The sequence below is a fragment of the Lagopus leucura genome, unplaced genomic scaffold, assembly GCF_019238085.1.
Source record: "Lagopus leucura isolate 7727_CA_CO unplaced genomic scaffold, USGS_WTPT01 Super-Scaffold_100004, whole genome shotgun sequence".
In the NCBI taxonomy this organism is placed as follows: Eukaryota; Metazoa; Chordata; class Aves; order Galliformes; family Phasianidae; genus Lagopus; species Lagopus leucura.
The window spans coordinates 15,686,973-15,709,587 of NW_024962264.1; the positions used below are offsets into that span (position 1 = coordinate 15,686,973).

The window sequence follows — 22,615 nt, forward strand, 5'->3', positions numbered from 1 at the left end:
TTTCAGTGACTGTATTCTCCAAACATCAGATTTTAATAGTAACTGAAATCGGATTTTAATACATGGGCCTGGGGAATGGCAGCTTGAAAAAGAACTAGCAAAACAAAGATTATAACACGTTTCTCCCTTGTAAAATTCTGGAAGCTTCACACCAGTCAGTTTCTTCTGAGAACTGTCCTCTAGATGGTAGGGCAGAGCTTACTTAAACTTTGCGGTGAATCCTGAAACAGAAATATCTTTGGGATGAGGAGAGGCTAAAACATAATTAATTGTATATCAAAATTGTGGGGTAAGCCCTGTGGTTGCAGTGTTGGCAGCTTTTTTTCTTATTCAATCTGATAGATTTGCAATAACTATGATTTTTACTTATTTTTTTCATTTTAATGATTTCCTTGGGCTGCTCATGTAACTTAGTTTGCTATATATACTTCTGGGACTTGTCTATGTGGAAAGCTATTTCTGCAGTATCTCTTCCTGATTAACTCCCTTCATGGACACTTCATTTTTATGAGTACTTTCAGGGACTGGTTACGCTAATATAGAACAAGGCAGTTCTATTGCAAAGAAAGAACACATACACAGTGAAATAATTGAGAGGACCAAGCTTGATTTCAGTTCACCTTGATCTTTAGTGAGTTCTTACTACTGGAAAGTTCTTAGAGGCAAAGCAGTTCAAAAATGAGCAAATATGCTATACATTTTAATATATGCTTTTGCATTCCTTATGAAAGGCTGACAAGATTAGCTCCTGTGTAAAACAAGGAGGGGTGTGTGTGTGTGTGTATATATACGTACATACTTAAATTCTTTGGGACTGTATTTATTTGGTCTGACAGTTTCCAAATTTGCCCCCTTTCTGGAGTGATTTCAACAGGGATTATGTGTCTGGAAGGGTTCTTTGCATTTTCTGAGCTCTAAAGTGTTTTAATGGTAGTGTTTAGCAACCAGCAGAACTATCTGAAATTCTTCTTTATTCAAACATATTTAAGAGAAGCAAATGGGCGTACATTAGCACATTTCTTCAGTATGCTCTTTTGATGTGTATTCATTCTAAAATGACTTAATTTCAGAAAGAGATTAGAAGTGATGGAGTAAAGAAGTGAGGGGCATACAGAATGTGTTAGAACACAAAATTGCTACTGATTGTGCGGTTACCTACTTTAACTGTAAGAACTGAGGTATCACGATTGCGTAGCTATACCCTGCTTGCTTCAACTTACAGACTGGAAATTTTAATGTTTTATCAGATTTATACGTCTATAATCTTCGTGATTCTACAAGTATTTCGAAAGAGTGGTTTGGGTTGGAAGGGACCTGTAGGGCCATCTAGTTCCCACCTGTGCTATAGGTAGGGACACGTCTCGAAGACCAGGTTGCTCACAGCCCCATCCAACCTGGCCTTGAATGCTTACAGGGAGAAGGCATCCACAAAATCGCTGGGCAACCTGTGCCAGTGTCTCACCACCTTCGCAGTAAAGAAGTTCTTCCTGATTTCTAGTCTAAATCTACCCTCTTCCAATTTGAAGATATTTCTCCTCAGTCCATCTCTAGCTTTCCTAGGCACTATTCAAGTCATGGAGGGCTGCTATAAGGAGCTCCAGAACTTTCTCTTCTTGAATAGCCCCAGGTCTCTCAGCCTATTGCTGTAGGGGAGTTTCTGCAGCCCTCTAGTCATTTTTGTGGCCCTCCTTTGGACCCGCTCCAACAGCTCTATGTCTGTCCTGCTGGACACAGTACTCCACATGAGGTCTCACAAGAGCAGATGGGCAGAATCTCTTCCCTTGACCTGCTAATCACTTTTCTCTTGATACTACCCAGGATATGAGTTGAATCAGAAACAAGAGGCTTCCAGTATGTACTTAATATGGTCTGGTTTAGCATAAATTCATCAGAAATGTTTTTGATGAAATGATTTCAAAGGAAATGTGATTCCATAATTGTATATTAGAATCGCTCTGTCCAGCTTAGTAGTTATTAATTGTAATAACAGTTAATAATATTTAATTCCTGGGTGATACATTCCAGGAAGAAACCTGACAGCGCTAAACAGATCTTAAAGGAAAGTTTTGTCTATTTGGGTTATTTGGAGGTTGCAGTACTAACACTCCAATTGCTGTTGAAACACCAGCTCGTAGCTAGGCTTCATTTTTAGTTTCAAGCAGTTAATGAGAGGAAACATGAAAAAAAAAAACCGTAACGTAGGTGTAGGTGGATCCTACATCTCCTGTACCATTACATAAAACAGGTTTAAAGTAGTTTTGTTTTACAGGTCCCGGACAACAACACACCAAGCCTATAGAGTTGAACATAAAATAGTAACATCGCTGGAGTGGAAGTGCTGTCCTGGATACATTGGGCAAAATTGCCTACCAAAAGGTGGGTGGGAGATGCACTGATTTGAAACCCATTAACTTCAACAAAAGAAAGCAGTTCAGTCTTACTTGTAAGTAAATGGCTATGCTAAAAATCAATATGGTTCCTTCTCTTAATTCAAAACCAGGAAAAATGCATGCTAGGCTAAAATGCTTTTGTGTGTTGACTCTTCTGTGTATGTGAGCTTCCACAGCAGCTTAAGCAAAATGCCATTTCCTTTCTTCCTCTCTAAAACTCATAATGTCTTCAGCCTAATTCCATTTTGCTCAAATATGAGGTTGATTTCAGGGCTTCTCTACTTTTGACCTTTTGATTATTGAGTTCTGCAGTGCTGGAATATTTAAACCCAGGTCCTCCCTTGAGTATTTGCTATAAAATCTGTCCGCAGCACTGTCACCCTTTTTTCTTTTAGCTTGTCGCTAAAAATATATTCGACACATTCAGTAAAATAATGTGATAACTTTGTTTTCCTTTGCATTGAGTAGGAAATTTGTTGTTTGGTTCAGTGGTAAGTTAATTTTACTTGATATTGTGCAATACATGTTTAACTTTGGCTTTTTTTTTTTTTTTTGGCGGAACAGAACACTTTAGCCCTGCCCTGGTGGTCAAATATGCTTTTAACATAGCATAGTTTAATGTCTGTGTAATAGTTATTTCTTTGCTGCTAGCCTTTAAAAAAGCTGCCCTTGAAAAATAAGATATGACATCAGCATACATATTTTAAATGAATGAATATTACAAGAAAGGCCATTACATGTGATAGGGAGTTCAATCAGCAGTGGTAAAGAAGGGGTTGTGATTAAAAATTAATGTAGAGAAATGAAGAGAAATCACTGTTCACATCCAGGAGGGAATTTCAGTGCGGCAAGAGCCAGAACCTCAACAGGCACAGAACTCTGTTCTGTGCAGCTGAGTGTGCAGTCGGATATTGACACAGGATACAGCCCGTCAGCAAGGCTGTCCAGTGAGCACAGTTAAGATGTTTTATAAGCGTGCTGTTAAAAATAAAATAATGCAAACATTAGAAAAAATAGATTTAAAAATGCTTATTAAAGGGGCAAAGTACAGCTGATCAAATTGAAAAGACATCAAAACAACATGGGAGCACTGTCCAGGAAAAAAGCTATTAACTCAAACAGTAGTGGCATCTGTGCAAGTGAGAATAAAGGAATATGTTGTCAAATGTTAAAGGAGTGGGTTTGAAACGACATCTCCTGGGTTCTATTTTCAAAGCTCTTACGAGTTGCTGAATAACTTGGGGAAGCCGCTTATAATCTGCATATCCAAGCTTACTCATCTAGAAAATTGAGATGCACTTATCTCACAAGGGCTCTGGGATATTTAATTAATTAATGCTTTTAGAAGTGCTTAAAGAAATGCAGAAGAAAGCTGTTATGTCAGAAGTGCTCCTTTTCCCTGTTTCTGGAATGCTTCTTCACATGAGGAGCAGACTACCAGCACAGGCCCTTCCTGTATTACTCAGTTCTCATGAAAGGGCACCAGCTAATGAACTTGAACAATTGCGAGCCCGATAGCTTTGTCTTCGTGCGCTCTGTTTCTACAGCAGCAGGGAGAGAGACATTATAAAAATCAGACAGTGACTCCTCAGAATTCTTGAAACCTCCCCTTGGTCTCTCTGCACTCAATCTGTTTAACATCGTGACCATCTAATGAAGAATTTCTCTGCTGAGGGGACATAATGATCTGTCTGACAGTCTAGGGAGGGGAAAAACTTGTCTCCATGTGATACCTATTCCTAGACTTTGGCGAACTCTACTTGGTAGTTGCTGTGTGACTGACTGGGTACTGGTACCCTGCAGGTAATGGAGTAGTGAGTGATACAGAAGAGCTGCTGGAAAGGTGTTAATATCAGTTTCCTCCTCTCATTTGGCAAGAACGCATTACTGAAGTGAACAAGGCACATATCCTTTTCTACCATGGACCATGTACTTTTACAAGAACTACTTTTTTTAATAAATAAAAAACAGGACATGATTCCTTTAAGTCTTGTGGAACAGCACAGTGTGGACAAACCAACAAACGAGTGCCAAAAAGGAAGGCCTTGTCAAATATGAGTTGCACAGTTTGTGGCGTGTTATTACTAAGCACAGCTTTATTTTAACTTTTTATCCTCAAGCTGGAGACAACTTTTCATCTGTAAGCTGGAGAAAAGGGCACGTGTGCACAAATGTTTTGGGGTGTGACAGAAATTCCAGTTCATTCATGGACATAGGGTTTATGAACACTGTGTAATGTATCAGCTTTGCTGTGGGGTGAGGTGATGTGCAATAATTCATTTCCCCCGAACCTAGCTGTGGCTTAGAGCAGAGAGCTTGTTCTTGAAATGGCTGACAATAGTGTAGCCATTGTTAGAGCTAAATTCTCTTGCTTGGTAGTGATGTCATTTCTCCAGCAGATGGCTGTAAAACGTTCTGCACACGAGCAAGTGCTGTCCTCAGTATGGGGTGAGCTGAAGGCACAAAAGGTAGCAATTCATCTTCAGGCACAGGAGTGCCTGGAGAGGGAATATGGAGAAGCTACGTAACTCCCCAGAGGGGTTCCCCTTAAGTCACTTCTGACTAATCAAAAATATATTGAGAGGAAAAGATCCAATTTTCATATTTTTAATATTCCTTGAAATCATTTTGCATGCTGTGTTTAAAAATGCATGTGACAATGAATTATACATCTAGGCTGATACATTCAATGTTAGGAGCCTGGTGTTAGATTCCTATGTGCTTTAGCTTATATTGGGGACTGCTAAACATGCTGAAGCTCCTGGAGGAACTGGGAGCTCCTGGAGGCTACTTGTCACTCAGCCTTCTGAAATGCTGCCTTTTTTTTTTTTTTTTAATTTTTTTTTTTTTATTAATGTTGCTTTCTTACTGTAAATTACACCTGTAGGGTAGATAAGGAAGTCTATTTTTGGTTTTGTATTTTCTCATTTTAGCTTTAACTGAGTGTAGCATATCCTGTTTCAAGTTATTTAATGGTTATTTCAAACTTAAGGATATGTGTGTTGGTGTTTTAGTCTGGTGCTTCTGTCTCATCTTCTGCTTTTTGGCGTCTGGGATGGGGATCTCAGCTGTGGGAACAATGAACATGAAACATTTCTGTCAGTGTGGTTCCTTTGGAAAACATCTGAGCCACTGGAGAAGAATGATGTGAGCTATATTGCCAGTGGCTGTTATGAGCTTAGCAAATGATATTCCTGAATCTGAGTCTGTCTGACCAACACATTTTATAGACAGTGATGCAATTTCATAACTGGTATGAGGTATTCTCTCTGCGTCGTGTTGTTCAGTTGTGTGCATGTGTGTGAATTACTGGTTACAGTCCGTGGTGTGGTTAGAAGTGTGGAGGTTTGCTCCTTTACTGGTTTTCTCCACCGCTGTTATATGTATGTCCTGGGTTTTACAGGGATTAGGTTATCTGAACAGTTCAAAGCATTAGTAAACAAGCGTGCAGTGATAAATACCTAGCCTTGATGCTCTTAAAGCAAATAAAAATAACTGTAAGGGCTTGGGTATTCTGCACAGTATAGCTGTGAATGAGGCACTTGACTTAATGGGTAAGATAGAAGATAAGATGGATAATATAGAAAAAAAATCTGTGTCTATTTCAGAAGTGGTGGTGGTGAATATATTTAGAGCAACAGAAGCATCAGTAAATGAAAGAATAAAAGAACACTGATCAGCTGGTCTTTATCACTGTCAAGTAATTGACTCCCTTGTCGTAGATGATATCATCACGTCAGCAACTGATAACTCGTGTAATGAATTGGGTAAAATTCAAGCAGTTGACTCCTGTCAATAACCATGCCACAGAAAGATAACAGAAGCTATTGAAATTGTAGCTGAAGATTTTATACTTTTTCTCGGGCAATTTCAGTAGATTTAATGAAATTTTCAGTCATATTATAATTCTCCTTGATGAATCTCTGTTCTAATTGTTTCTTTCTCCCTTAATTTATAACCTCAAGCTCCTTATCCTTCAGTGTAATAATCTATTGATCCTTGAGCACACTGCCAGGAGGCTGATGGGACATGGAGAATTTTTTGATTCAGCATTTAATTCTGTTTCCTTGGTAACTCACATTATGGCCAGGCTAGGTTTTAATATTTGAACTGGAGGGTAATGTCACCATACCCAACTTCATCTGCTTCGATCATAATAAAAGCAGAAAATCATATCTGTGACATTCCTCAGATGTGCTCCAACTGGAACAGCAGCCACTTCAAAATAGATTTTGAAGAAGCATAAAAAAATTGGTATGAATTTACACTAGGAAGGTTACAATGTGCATTACTATGTACAAATATCATTATTTTTTCCATTTTAATGGAAGGGGAGTAACACTGTTAAGCTTAATGGCTAGAGAACTAAATAATGAAAATGGAAATCTCTTTTTTTTTTTTTTTTTTTCTTAGGTCCATCAGTTGTTGCTCATGTTTCTGGGGGGAAGACAGTTTACTTTTCTAGACCTCAGTTTCCCCAATAGTAATGCTGAGAAAATAACATAAATCCAACTTTTTAACAAGGGCTCTTGGATCTTTGAATTGAGATTTAAAATAAGAGCAGAATATCTTGTCTGCCGTGACCAGAGAAAATATTAACAAACTCTCAACCTTCCTGAACTTCAATGTACGTACCTGTCACATATATCAGATGATACTTATTAGAGTCTGGAATTAGATTACATTTTGTAGCAGTTTTCATTTTTCAGGTACTGCAATGCCATCATATTTATTGAGTAACATCTAAGATGTGAAGAGTTGTGTAATCTGAAAAAAAACCACTATCAATTATTGCTGACTTCTTTTGTATTGTCTTTGCATTTGTTTTATATTGACATCAAGTCTTCCCCCAGAATTTTTAGCTCTGTGTACTTCCATGTGCTGTTCATTCTAGTTTTGACCTTTTAGTACTAACACCAACTCTCATAAATCTTAGGAAGCCATTTATAGAACTGTTCACTATATTCATTTAGATGTAGTCCTGCACTCTGTTATAAGGGCTAATCTGCAGTTATTTCTGTGTTTAGTAAACTTAGTATAGGACACAGAGGGAAAGCAATTGATTCCGAATACTGATTTAGTACATTGTTTTTCTTGCTTCCTTTCCTTTTTGTCCATCTCTTAGCTCAAGAACGTCAATCGCTTCTGCACAGCACTCAGGCTGAAAGCAGCAGGACTCTCAGTGAGATGACACCAGGAGCTACACAGGAGCCTAGTGGGCCAGGTCAGCTGTTACAACTGATTTCATCTTTAAACACTTTCCTCTTCCTAACATTACCAGAGAACGGTGATTGACTTAATAAAAAGATGTGAAGTTACTTGCAACTTAGCATGACTAAGCTAAGAGCATTTGTAAAATTTGTTCAATTACAGTATTTAAACTGCTGCATTATGAAGCTAAATGAACTAGCAGAAAAACAAAGTCTGTTAGTGTAAACCAGCACTGAATTGTAAGAGAAAATGTGGTGATGTACACTGTTTTCATCAGTCATGTGATTGGCCTTTATCCTAAAACATTTAGGGGAACCAGATAATAAGATATGTCATCAGGTCAGTGTACTCCAATTGCCAGTATACTGCACTGATTTTGGGATAGTCGTGCATGCTTTGTGAGCAGTGTGTCAGAATGCAGACTGCCACATGGCTTTAAGGAGATAGAATGTTTGTATGTGTTTATGGCCATGTATGTACTACACTTCAAGTAACAAGAAAGAGAAAAATCACAAAGGATGGGCAGGAGAAGGGAAGGCTGAACATAGCACGGAGATAAGGAGTAGTAGTTTCAAATGGGAGTTAAAAAGGTAAAGATTCTTGTACTTCAGTGATATTGTGTGAATAACCAACTTTCCTAGAGCAGGAAGGAGGAAGATGGTGTCTAGTCAGGCAGCCAGGACTCATGAAGAAATGAGCCTGATCAATGAAGCATGAAGCAGGGCCACTTCTTCTAGTAGTAATCCTAGTCTAAAAATAACTCAAACTGAAATCTCAAATTAAATCTCCACGTTAATTTGTTTTCAGTGATTTTAAAATGAAATTAGATCAATTTGAAATTGGAATCTAGTCTGGTTGCCAATCCTGAAAATAAAACCTGGGGCCAGGATTATCTGACTGCCCTGGTCTGTCACTCCATCAGCTGCTGTCAGGACTAAAAGTCAGATTGTGTTTCCAGCTGCTGCAGTGCCATTGTGCCATTTATAAACCACATTTCCAGGTTCACTTGTGCAGCTTGACTACTCTCTTCAGCAGGAACCACAAGAAATGTAACTGCAGAAACTGGTGCACCCTGCAGATTATCGTTCAATTATCAGTTTTGATGGCTGTAGACCAGCCAGTGAAGATCTCAGTTCACTTCCTCTCAGTGACAATTCAACCAGGAGCAGAAGTGTGCAGACCTATTTGTCTGCCCATGCCAGAGAGTAGTGTTATAAGAAAAAGTATTCGAAAACGATCTGCCAATGGCTTATCTTCATGATGATACTGAGGAAAGGTGAGGACAAGGCAGACTCAACTGCTTAGTTAATGTATAATCACAGCTTTATGTCTAAGTAGAGACCAAGGGGAAAGAAAATGGCTGGATAGGCTAGCATCCTAACCTGAAACAGTCTTACTCACCAGGATATACCTATTAGGAGTTGTACAATCAATGTGCCTCCACAGGAGAGCATTCTGTAGGTGTTGGCACAGTTCGTGCGTACTGACTTGGTGCATTTAGTGAACTGTCGATGTTTTCCCAAAAGTGTTTTTACATACTAGAATTGAAAAGAATTGAAGTCTAGTAAGAAGAAAATGCTCTTCTATGTGTAACTTGGTTTTTCTTGTTGTAGTTTTTAGGCCCCTGTGCCTTCAGCTTTTGACTCTAAGCATGTGTCTGTGATTGCTGATTTATGACTGTTTACAGCCATGGGAAAAGACAGTGGTCCCTTAATGAAAAGCGGCATAAGATCAGTACCAATACTGTAAATTTACGCTAATAAATACTCACATGCATTGTTAAAGAATCTCTTGCATAGCAATTTATTAAGTCATAGTATGTTTGATTTGTTGAAGGATATGGAAGAAATTTATAGCTTTCCTTTCAGGAATGAAAGTGTTTAATTAAATTAGCATCTTCTGAAAATGGCAGACTAAGTCTTGTTTCTGTCAGCTGTTAAACTCGAGTGGATAATTGGAGCCACACAGAGTCTCAGTTTGCAAGACCAAGTCTTTCTTTACTGCTACCTGCCTTAGAAGCATCCGGATAGGCTCTTTTGCACCTGAAAAGATTACAGATATCAGGAAAAATGTAGGAGGTCTTAAAATAAACTTGACTGTACAGGCTGGGTGTCTTTTTTTTTTTTTTTAAAGACAGACAAATGGTTATTCTGAAGTAATTTATCTATTAGCTATTTTTATATCTCTATTTTGAACTCATCTCTGAAAAGATTATGTATTCCTTCAGATAGAAGCCTTGTGAAGTTGTGATGTTATAAATGATAAGTGAAAATCAATACTTTTGTGATTACAGTAAAGGAGGAAGTTAACTCTCATTTAGTCTGAAAACCTTGGTGGGGTGCTAGGTGTTGGAAAAATGGCTTTAAGCTGATTAAAATATGCAAACCATTCCAGGCTTATTCTAGAATCATAAATGCTTAATGATGGATACAGATGCCTTAGTAATTAGCTGCTGCTGTGCTGCTGAATTTCATTAATACATGATACATGACAAAAATTGAGATGATTTGCTCAAGGTGATAATTCAGAAACTTTTCACTGCGTTCTTGACTAATGTCTTTGAAGTCAATTATATTCTTTCCACCCCACAATTTTGTAACAGTCCTTTTTTTTTCTTCTTTTTTTTTTCTTTCCTGACGAAGCACTTGCACAAAAAATGAATGAAAATATTAGCAGCCAGGAAATGAAATTGACTTTTCTACAGAGGAAAGTTGACAACATTGCTGCTGCCATGAATGATTTGAGCAAGATGCTGTCTTCTCTGGAAGGCAAAATCAATGAAGATAAGGGTACAGGCTTCCAATCTTTTCTAAAAGGTAAGAAAAATAAATGAATGTAATCACTCAACCAGTTAAAGGTGCCAGGAAAAAAAGGTGTTAAAAACATGTATGGGCTGTCTACTCTATTGTTAAGCATTTGGAATGAACGCTATCTTTTTTTTGCTCTATTTCATACTAGAGGAATTTTTTTTTGGTTAAACATTTGTTATGGTGTCTTTCGTGGAGACAAAAAAACAAGTTGTTGTGTGTTGAATCATCTGTGCGGTAGCTTCAGCTGCTATGAAGACATTTTTATTTACTTTGAATTTCTGCAAGTAATTGTTATTCTTATTACATTTTATTTACTTGATTGCTGCTAAAGGAGGTAGTATTGGCTCTTATGCTTAAGTGCAAGTAATATTTTTCAATGTGTACTTCACATGTGAAAGGGAAATATGTAAGAAATCCTATAGTTGTATCTACAACATATCATCTTCCTGAATAATTTACCTTTGTGACAATATTAGGCTAATTCTGATTAACTTCTGTACTTATGAGTTAAAAATCAAGTAAGAAATTACCTTTGTCTTTTGGGTAAATGAGAATGACATGGCCAAGGATCAGAAGATTGAGCAGATATTTTTCAGCATAAATATGCATCCTTTCCTTGAGAATACCACAGCAAGAACTGTTTGTTATCTAACTAAAAATGATATTTATCAAACACTTTGGTACTTAAGCTTTCTTTCCCTTGATATGCACTCATTTTCTCATCTCTAAGGAATGTTTCTCAAATTGATTGTATTATATGTTTTAGAATCCAGAGGACCACCTATTGTTTTAAAGTACCATGAAGCAACTGGAACTTTTTATGTAGAGTTAAAACCAAATGACAAAATAGGTGATTTTGCATCTCCCTCGAATTTATCAGTTGTTGCCTCATTGCGTTTTCAGCTCTCATCTGTCTCCTGAGTTGCTCATGCCTAATGCTAGATGGCTCTCTTGTACCCTGGATCACATTTATCCCGTCCCTCAGTGACCTGCTTTCACCTCTCCACATATTGCTAGATGGCATTCTTGACCCTTGGGCATACGTTTAATTTGTCATTGAATATTTTCCATTTCCTTTCTTCTTTCTCTTCATTCTTTTTTTGTACACCGCTCATTCTAGCTGTCATTTTGATACTATTTCAAGAGGTCTTTTGCTCCCGCTTATCTATTCCCTGTTTATATCTATATTGAGGGTCTTAGTCTTAATTAAAATGCGCAGTATGAAACCCATTATTTTCCTACTTGTTTTCAGATGTGTTTCAGGTCTTTATTGTTTACATCTACCGTGCTCTTTTTAATACCTGCTTCAATGAAATTCCAATTGCTGGCTTTTTAAAAATTTATATTTTCAATATACCCCCTAATCAAGCAGTTCTAATGATAATACTGCTTTCATTGTGGACGCTCCAATACCGGTTATTCTTGGCTTGTATGTAGGTGTAGGGTAACTGTTAAGTCACAGCCTTGAGCACCTGCTGAAGGGGAGGTGGTGAGAATGGCTTGCTTAGGAAGCACAGATGCAAGCAATTCACCTGTGCTTTCTACCTGACTTGAAAGAGTTGTCTCTGGATCCATTCCTCCTTGGGCTCATTTAAAAGTTAGCCTCAGAAGGGAAAATGTCTCCTGGATGAAGGCTACTTCCTGAGAAGGAGTACTCTATAGCTAGGGATTCTATCACCAGTCAAGTGAGTCAACTTTTTCCTATATAGGATTATTGATAATTTTCATAATACTTGACCTGGTATCTCGAAGAACAGATCAGAAGCAATTCATATTGCTATTGGCTCACATGTACAATGTCCAAGGGCAACTTTGCAATTTCTGTCCAGCAAGTATGGCTTTGTCATACTCCAAGTGTGCAGAATGTACTAAAGTAACAGAAGCTGGCAAGAGTTTTCAAGCTTCTCTCTAACACAGTACAGATGCACACCACAGGTGCATCATGGTGTTGCTAAAATATTTACTTAGAAGCCAGCCTGAAGAAAGCACTTGAGTGTTTTTCCTACTGCCATCCTGAAGCAACATGCTTTCAAAGCATGACTAAGTCTGTAGTTGCTTTGTGTTAGTCAGACTTCTACCTTCTTATCTTTTTATTTTCTTCCCATGATCTCCACCTCCTTTTTCATATTCGTTATTTACCCTTTTTCTTGTCACAGAAATTCTAATGGCTGTCCAGCTTTTTAATTGAGATTTGTTGGGAGTGAGATCTGTTTTTTTCTCTGTAGATGAATAATTCTGTACAATTTGCGGAACTTTTTTTTTATTCTGTTAATATATTTTGGTTCTACAAACTTGTCATCTGTTGCTATGAGGCAACATTCACATTAATAACTGATATTCTCCTCTGAGTAGATTAGAGAAACATTCTGTGCTTATAAAACACTTTTCAGTACTTAGACTGTTTCTACTTTTTAGTTATTTAGAGAAAATAATTTTATATTTTCCATTTAATAATCTCTACTTGTTTTTTCTTCCTTATTTCATGCATATCATGACTTTCTATAAACTCCCTTCATAATTAAAATGCATGCTCATTTAAAGATGAACTCAAGAATGAAGAATTAATTACTTCAAGTCAGAAATATCATTTACAGCTGGATATATAACCCCAGCTCATTCTCCTGTGTACATACATTTATTTTGCATGCTATTCTTCAAATACTAATTGAAAATGCAAAGGGAGTATATGTTGACACAGAGTAATTACACAGTATGTATTTCAGTCAGAGAATGAAAATTAATAATCTCCTGGAAAGTGTAGGGGTTCTTCAGTGATCACAGGCAGTTTAGACCTTTCTATTTCACAGTAAGCAACAGAAAGATTGAGTTGCATGTGTGAACAAACTTCTGTATTCTGAGCTCAAGCTTAAAAATACGTGGAAAATCATGCTCCTGCAGCCACGAGTGAACTTCAGAATGGCACTTGCCTGTTAGGCACCTTGTTTTCCCAGCTGGTAGGTAAGGGCAGCAAACCCTAAGCTGTCTGTTTTGGCAGGCTCCATCCCTGATAATAACGTTTGGAAGTCAGTGCTGAGCTTTGCTGTTCTGGACAACCACAGAAAGGAAAGGACAGCGTAGATCCTGTAGAAGAGCTTTTGTAGCAGGATGGCCTCTCATCACTATTTGTTGCTGATATGAAGAAATGTAATAGATTCCTTGTAGAAGGAATAAAGTAACCTTGTTTCTTTCCACACTCACGTTTCTTCATAGCTCCTTGTGTCTTGTAAAATACTTTCCAGCGTCTTATGGTAATGAGTTCCTCTGCATGCTCTGCTTCTCAATGCTATGTTGTATCTTCCTCTCAGCTGCCAGTGCATCTTCACTCTTGAGTATTTTCCAGTTAAGAGTGTGGTCAGGCACTGAAACAAGTTGCCCAGATATGCAGTGAGTACCCCATCCCTGGAGATGTTTATAGCCACGTTGAATGGGGCTTTTGTCAACCTGATCCATTGCTTGATTAAGTGATTGGAACTCTTCCCACAGCCTGGGGGCTACAACTAGATGATCTTTAAGGTCCCTTCTAACCCCTGCCATTCTATGATTTAATTGGTTATAGAGGATACTTCTGGAAGTGAAGGAAAAAAATTCTAATTTTACAGAGAAGCAGAATACTTGCTGTATGAATATAATTTTTTTTAATGCATTGGTCTTGTTGGACAGCATTTAATTGTCTACTTTTAATCACTTAAGTCTATACAGGAATCATACATTCCCGTTTTTCACAGGAACGGAATTTCCACATTTACCTCTGTGTAATGCTGTTCAGGATTAGTATTCTGAAGAGCTATTTTAAGAGTGTGAAAGAGTAAGTAAATAAATACATGCACCTTAGTCTGCTTTTTGCAGCAGTTGTGAAATCCTAATTTTAAATATTCAAGCAAGTCCATTTTTCATTCTTCTTTCCAATATAGAGAATTGTATGACCACTTACCACGTATGACATAACAGGAAGGTAATAATAATGTCTACTTTCACTTCTTCTTGACCATACTGTTGATAAAGCAGGATTTTTTTCCTTTACTTTCCAAGTGTAAAAAGGACATGTTTTATTCTGAATAAGCAACAAAACATAAATATCCTCATTTCAGTGCTTAGCTAAGCAATCAAAGTTGACACTGTGTATTCAGAGTCTGAGTTTGCCCTTTCAAAATAATAGAAAAAGTCCCTCTGATTTCACTGGAAAAAATAGACTACAAGCAAGTAGTCAACACAAAGTGTCCTTTGTGTTACTCAGTTACAGATTTTGCTCTGTGGGTGGGTAATTGGAGGGGATATCTCACTTGAGAGCAATTGTGTGCTCACAATTTTGGAAAAAAAAAAAAAAAAAAGATTGCTGACAGTATTGTTTTGATTTTTTTTCCTTATTTCTGCTTTTTTCCTGAAGGTCTCAAATCCAGGAGTATTAATGTGTTAGTCAAAGATATTGTCAGAGAACAGTTAGAAGTATTTCGAAGAGAAATGCTAGAGAACATGGCTCAGATTTTCAAGACTGTGTCTAGTTTGTCAAATGATCTTGAAAATACGAAACAATTAGCGAAGCACCTAAATGAAACCCAACAAAAGTTTTCTCTAGAGAAGGACATGAGGCCAACAAATCTCGACATTTTGGAGCTGAAGAGTCATATGGTACAGATGAAAGAGGAAATTACCCTAATTTGTGAAGAGCCTGTGAAAGCTTTACAGAAAAAGCAGAAATCCTTGGAAGACAACTTGAAGCATCAGCAGTCAAGAAACGTCATTTATTATGAATCTTTAAATAGGACCCTTAATGAAATGAGAGATGCTCATGAACTACTATTATCAGCTGAAGCATCTCCAAGACAAAACATGCCTTCAAAAGATGAAGTAACAGAGTACAATATTACAGAGTACATGTTTACTCTGCATGAGAAGGTGAAAAAACAGGACCTACTAGTACTACAGATCTATGATGACTTAAGAGTCCAGGATAACAAAATTAGCAACCTCAGTCTTGCACTGGAAATTCAGAGAGGTTCTGTTCTGGGAGTCTGTGATGACATGTTGTCAGAGAGCAGAAAGGATTTCCAAATGCAGCTATCAGGAACCCAAGAAAATGTTGTTGTCCTAAACAGAAGTGTGTCTGATTTGGTCCTTTCACTGGACAGTAAGATGGAAAAAATGAATGAGCAAATTAATGATTTGTCATATGATATGGAGATCCTGCAACCCTTTATTGAACAAGGTCCACCTTTTAGTCTGACTTCTGAGTATGAACAACAAATCCAATCTGAAGCAATTAATGAGAAGCTTGAAAACCTCACAGCTGTTGTTAACAGAATGAGTTCTATCATTAACGAACTCTCAAAAACTCAGGAAGAACTTAAGAACAAATCTCAGGATTATCAGGAGTTCTTGGAGAGTCATATGAATGACTGCTCTGTGGAAATAGAAGATGGATTAAACAAGACCATGATAATAATCAACAGTGCTATTGATTCTATTCAAGACAATTATGTACATAAAGATATGTTATATGTTCTGAAAAATGAGACTGAGGTCTGCTGTGGCAGGGCTGAGAAGCTGGACAGCCTGTTGTCTTTCCTTTCCCAGTTCCAACAGTTGAATGAATCCATCTGGACATCGCATACTAGCAAGCAGAAGCATGAATTCACTTCACAAGTAGTTCCATTGCTTTCTGATCTCCCACGTGTAGAGTCTGACAAAACTATCCTTCACAATTTTAGAAGAATTTACTATATTTTAAATGAAACATCATCAAAAATGAACAATCAACAACAGGATATCACTCGCCTGGAAGAAAAGCTATTTGACTCTCTGGAGGCATCAAAGGACCTTGAGGTTCGTCTCCTGGTTGCGGAGTCAAAAATTTCCAAGTTTTTGGCAAATAACTGTGTTTCACAGAAAAAAACTAAGGCTGCTTTGGCAGAGAAAGAGCAAGCAGCCTCACTTCAGCTCCAGTCACTGACTTCCAGAATTAAGGCCTTGGAAACAAAGTCAATCCGTTTCTCAAACGGTATCCTACTTCTGAACAAGACTGCACATGAAGCCTGGGGGTTGTGTCAAGATGCCAACAGCAGCATCCAGAAAGTGAATGCAAGTATACCTGTACTAATTCAGCTTGCTCAGCCAGATATTCCTCTGCTGCACAGAGGACTCCAAGAGCTCATTGAGTCTGTGCTCGAGATAAAAGCAGGGGCTATCCTGACAAATTTAACACAGCATGTTGACACGTCGGTGGCAAGTGCAATAAACAATGTCACCAAACTTCAGAAGCAAGTGAAACCAACTATGAAGAAACCAGTTCCAGTGAAAAAAGGAGCAGCAAACATCACCATGAGTCTGACAAGCCGAAGTCAGAGAAATACAGATAATACCATAGATTCAGGTAACATTTTTTAGCCTATGCAGAATTTGGCTCTTTTGTAGCGGTCTTAAGCAACCACTGTGATGAACTGAGTAAATAAAGTAGCTATAACACAGGTGGCATAAGAACTTGATTTAAGGTGAGTAAAGACTTAAAAGAATGCCATGGAAAGTGTCTCAAGGGAATCTGAGGTTGCTCTATTCTCTTGCTTGCAAGAAGATTTTTTTCTTCTACATGAAGTCATCCAGAAGCTCCTTATAATTTTTCCTTAATATGTGTTTGATCTATTTAAGCTACGTGTATGCATATACTCAGCTGAAAACCTGACCTTTCAAACCTAACTGACAATTTAGACAAAATCTAAACTGCAAGACTTTGTGCCTGCATATCAATTAACAATTTCTGTGAAAGCATGCACATTGAAGGAGAAATCTGGAGTTGCATCAGTGCCTTGCAGCATCAGTAGGGATGAAAAGTATTATAAATACTAAACAAGTGAATACACCAAATGATTGCAACATGGCTTTTGCCAGCTCCTTCAGAACTTCACTAAGATTATTAGTGAAGCTACAGTTTTAACAGTATCCTTGCAGAATCAAGAGTTAGGCCATGAAGTAGGTTTGACTCTTGAGTGTGGTTGGCTTTCAAATGTTTAAATTCAAACATGATCGTAAGAAATGAATTCATATGGATGATTTCATAACAATACTTTGATTTATGCCTTCTGGCATCACTGCTGTGAGAAACATGCTTTATGAAAATATCTTTTCTGGCAAAGTACATAAAATGAAAAGTGGTTAAGTGACTAGGAATACTTAGAAGGAAGCTCATTCAGATTCAAATAAGCAGGATAGAGCAAATATAGGCAAGTGTCCAGATACTTATTAGGACCCAGACCTAAATCCTTTCTGTACAGCATTCTTAAAGTTAAGAACATCTCCAAAACTTTATTTGGTCTTGGTTCTGAGCAGACAGGGGGTAGGGAGAGCTGCCAGTATTGTTATTCTGCAAGCTTGCCCTCCATCCTTCCCTTCCTTTTCTTTTCCACCTGTGCTAGGAACAGTCATTACAGTATGCAGTGGAAGGATGCTTATTAACACCTTAATCCCACGAGTATCTTGACTTCTGCTGAAGTCATTCTGAAATCCATCCACGCTGAAGGAATTAACTCCTTGGTTGTCTTTTCAGGGAGGGCACACTGAAAAAAACACTCTTGCAACAAAACTTGATTATTTTGACTTTGGAAACAGCAATTATTTTTGATTTATATCTATATATATATAGATATAGAATATATGTATAATGTATATATTTTTATATATATGTATTTAAAAGAATATGTGTTTGTATGTTTTCTGTCTGTTTTTGCTGCAGCACTGGATGGAAATATAAAACACTTGATCACAATTAAAACAGGGAGAATAAAAGCTGGTGTCTTTTGATCCCTTCTGAGTCTTACATTGGTGGAAACTGTCATTAGTGCTACCTGCCTGAAGCACAGCAAGTTGCCACCTGCTCTCTGCTTTATTGCATTTTATAGAATTCATGTCTTTCCTAGTTATTTACCTCATGATGAATTTTAACAAGTAGCATATTTGTTAATGTTGACTATGTTCTCACTCTTACAGGAAGTACAGATCTTTGCAGGTAAACTAATAACCTATTTTTAAACAAGGTCTTCATAACGTAGAGGTTTTGCAGTTTTCCAGAAGTAATGAACTCACTTAGGTGTTTTTTTTTTTTTCTTTGCAAAGTCATACATTATGTTCATGAAAACTTAAGAAGTAACACTATTATCTCAGTTGACAAGTATTCATTTTCTACTTTGATAGATTTTTACTTCTCTAGTAAAACTTTTTCTCTCAAGTTTCAGGAGACCAACCTTAAGATTCAGTAACTAATTACAGTACGCATTACTTCTTAGACCATCTTTTTAATTCACAGAGATTGGAATCATTTTATATACAATACAGATGTGAATGATAATTCTCATTGATTCAAGTGTGTTCAATATTTGGTCCTCCTTGAACAGAATGCAGTTTTTCATTGGCATTATTGTGTGCAGGATTTGACCCTGAGGTAACGTTTTCTACAGCAATCTATTTAAACTCAAGTAGAAACAATGTGAATTTGTATTACGTAGGTAGGTACGTGCAGTTTTGGAGACTTCTCATGTTGTGGATTGAATAAAAGAGCAGGTCTCATCAGGTAGAAGCTGGTGTATGTGTATACAGAGAATAGAAAATCCAACTCTTTATCTGACAATAAATGTAATGGCTCTTTGGGTTAATAAAAAAGGAATGTCTTAAGACAGCTTCAAGTAGCTAACATGAGGGTGATGCATTCCTTTGAAGGAAAAAATACCCCGTGAAATCTTCATTGTTTTGATATAATTACATTTAGGTTTACTTTCCAAACACCGTTCTACTATAGAAGGGCATGATGCAAAACAAGGGCAGTGTATCTCAGTTCTCATTTGTCCATTGCCCGTTGATTCTGTTCTGTAGAGAATCTAGGGCCTATTGAGATTTTTCAGAGGTAAATGTGCTCTTGAGAGGCATGTGTTAGTTGTGGTTGTCCTTTATTCAGATTATTGCATCCTCACATAAACATGAATAACTGAGAGTGTGAGTGTATTATATAAATTATTATGTCAATGTATTTTAAACAGTGCATGGTTGTATGATTAAGGTTGTTTCTTTCCATTATCACCTTCCATTTATCTTATTTCTGAGCTTTCCATCATAATACTTTCACATAGGAATAACCAGAATCAATGCTCTGAGTACCCTGGAGAATGAAGTACCAAAGGAGTTTAAGATAGTGGTCTAATAAAAAAAAAAAGCCACTTTTTATTTCCTCTCAGTTTTGACACAATCTTAGCAAAGCAAGGCAACCTTCTGTACTGAAACAATGGATAATAACTTTCAGTGACTATACTTTGTTTTAGGAATTGCACGCTGGAACTGAAGGTGAAGTCAGAAAGCTTGCAGTTGAAAATGTGCAAAATGTTTCTTACTTTGTCAGATTTTAGTTGCACACCATTTCTGACTCCTAAAAGAAATGCAGGCTTCCCTTCCGTTTATATCCTGCAATTAAGTTATCCCATTTAAGTGTTTTGTATCTTATGTTTTAATTGTATGAGTATGATGATTGTTATAGTTCAGTTTTGTGGCATATGCTTCCATTTTGCTTTTTTACTCTTTAGATTAACAAGTACGTGAAACAGCTTTGTTGTGTTTAGTACTCTTGAAAACTGAATAGTGCTGAAAGACATATGGAAGCATTAGATGCGTCTTACTAACAACGAATCACCTCAACAAAGTTGTCAGAGTTGTCAGTCCAAGTCATTCAGATCAGTCTTGACAGTGTGCCTCCATCCTAAATCTGAGAGCAGAGCTGCAGAGTGGCAAAGGGCCTCCTATCCTTGGTTTTTGCCAAAGAGTGGTGTGAGGCGAGTTGTTGTTTCATTTTTTAGAATCACAGATACCCACACAGCATTTGCCCCTGAATTCTCTTCCAAGGACCTGAGGTCACTAATAGCTTGGCTGCCTTTAGCAGCCTGACCTATCCCCAAACAGCATCCCTGCCCATGTTTTTGAGAGCCCTGCTTCTTCTCAGGCCAGGAAAACCGTTTGGATGTGATGTTCAGGGGCGTGATTGAGTGGAGTGTTTTTAGAGTTGGGGTAGTATGGTTAGGTTGTGGTTGAACTCAATGATCTTTAAGGTATTTTCCAACCTCAGTTATTCTGTGATTCTCAGGTCTTCTTGGGGGCTTGCTTGGCTGTGGCTGGCCCTGGTTTCTGTGAGCAACTTGTCTCGCTTTGCTTGTCACCTCTCTAGGAGGTGCCCTAGCCCTGTTGTCACCCTAGATCCAGTGGGTAGCCCTTCTTTGGCAGCTTTGGCACTCCTTGCATCCACGCTAACTAGGATGCTCAATGTTTTTATCACTGTCAAATTGAGAGCACTAAGCTAGCTGTGATGAGTAACTGTAGACTGACATCTGGTCAGACCCTGTGCAGTCGCAGTGCTTTAGTGGATTTCTCAGCTCTTCCAGTCTCTTAGGGCTTCCAGTGACATGATTCTGGAAACAAAACACTGGGAAGTCACTTCCTTTTCAGACATTTTCAGATTGAGCCCCTGGCATCACATTTTTCTATAAGGAGGCCATTAAATTGCTGGGTATTCTATTTGCTTCTAAACAATATTGCAGTAGATATTGGCAAAGCTTCATTTATTTTTTTTTTTAATACTTATTTATACAGCATTGGCAGCCTATTTCCCAAAAGACTTTCTGGCTGCTTGCCCTTTCCAAAGAGTAGAAAAAACTCAGCATTAACCAGCTATCCTCACTCGTGCTGTATTGAGTGGAAACAGCAACTGCATTTCCTTTGTCTTTTGCTATTAGTAGTTGCAATTCAAGTTTTTCCATTTAACTTATAAAGTGTTTCTTTTTCCTCATATACACTACTGACTTGTGAAAGATAAGATAGGAAAAGATCTTCAACTATATTGTCTAATATGAACCTCTCAACATTTTTATCCTAACCGGAGAACATCTGTAAAATGGGCACAGTACCTCAGAAAGGAACAAAAAGAAAAAGAAGTGGAGAAGAGCAGCATCAACCAGAAATGGTAGCAAAAGCGTATTGTCCATAGCAAACTTGGCAATGAACAATGAACGTGGAAATTGCATAGGTAGCTTGTTCATTGGCCTCCTATTCTAAAAATCCTAATTGGCTCAAGCTTCCTCACAGCTTTTTTTTTAGCTTCTAGAATCTGGAGTGTCCATCTCAGATGTTTTTAAGCAACACTGCTTCATGAAGGACAATTTAATACTATGTCAGAATTTAGTTCAACTCCAAGGTTAAATGCAGGCTAAGTTGTTTCTCCATGGGCTGGTAAAATGTTGTTCTCAGTCTTATTATTGTTTCCTTTTGTGTGGTCTTTTTCCTGTTTCTTGGCTATATCAGGGTTGCTCCAAAAGTGATGGCATCCCTTTCGTTATGTAGGTCCATGATGTCAGAAGTGGATGTTGGTGGTATGGCAGTAGAGGCTGAATCTTCACACCAATATCCCATTACATGTTGTTGCTGTGTGATGGATGGCAGCAGAGGGGCAGTCTGACAAAATAGTGAAGAGAAAGGAGAACAGCAGAGATGAGGTGGTGGGTGGTGCATTTCAGCACTGCTGTAGATTTTCATGAGAAAGGCATGCAGGCATGTTCATTGCTACAAAAGTGCATACCTAATGGTGGTGACTATGCTGAAATAGTGTTCTGTAGGTAAGAATTTATCAAAGAGAGTTAATATGCTTTTTTAATCTATTGTAGTTTCCATGGTAATAAATAGGAGGCATTACTTTCAGACTGGCCTATACATGCTTTGTTTATAATTCATGCCAATTAACAGGCTGGCTGCTGTGTATTTCTGGAGTATGATAGCACAATCAGCTATTTTTCTTCCTATCCTGTTTTACTTTCATGCAGTATCTAAGCTGCTGAGGATGCTTGGTAAATACGAGTGAAAAATAACTTCAATTAAGTCTGTAGCAGAACTGCTATCTGGGAAGAAAAACATAATTTCCTCATGTCCAGTTGCCTGTGCTGTGACCCCAGTAATGACAGACCTAAATTGCGCAATTACGACATGGACATCATTTTTTTTGTTGAAAAGAATTACTGCTGTGTTTTTACTTTGTATGCTCTGTCAGTGCAAATTCAAGTGGCACTACAGAGTGTGATTTAGCATTCTGTTCACTGAACTAAAATTTCTCACGGAAGCTGGTTGTTGTAATTGTTTTCTCTGGATGGGAATCTAAAGATAACTATAGGCATTACTGAAATATCTGTGTGTGAA

The 22,615-nt window shown here is 37.7% G+C and overlaps 1 protein-coding gene across 2 annotated transcripts in view; it reads left to right on the forward strand.

The window, feature by feature from the left end:
- Positions 1 to 22,615, forward strand: part of MMRN1 (multimerin 1) — a 51,217-nt gene that overhangs the window by 23,029 nt on the left and 5,573 nt on the right. For both annotated transcript variants that reach the window (XR_006179068.1, XM_042872107.1), the window contains exons 3-6: positions 2,270 to 2,376; positions 7,516 to 7,614; positions 10,244 to 10,417; positions 14,796 to 16,778. Coding sequence is in view for 1 of the 2 variants with exons in the window: in XM_042872107.1 (XP_042728041.1) it covers positions 2,270 to 2,376; positions 7,516 to 7,614; positions 10,244 to 10,417; positions 14,796 to 16,778 (2,363 nt within the window). In the remaining variant the exon portion in view is untranslated. The remainder of the gene's footprint in view (positions 1 to 2,269; positions 2,377 to 7,515; positions 7,615 to 10,243; positions 10,418 to 14,795; positions 16,779 to 22,615) is intronic.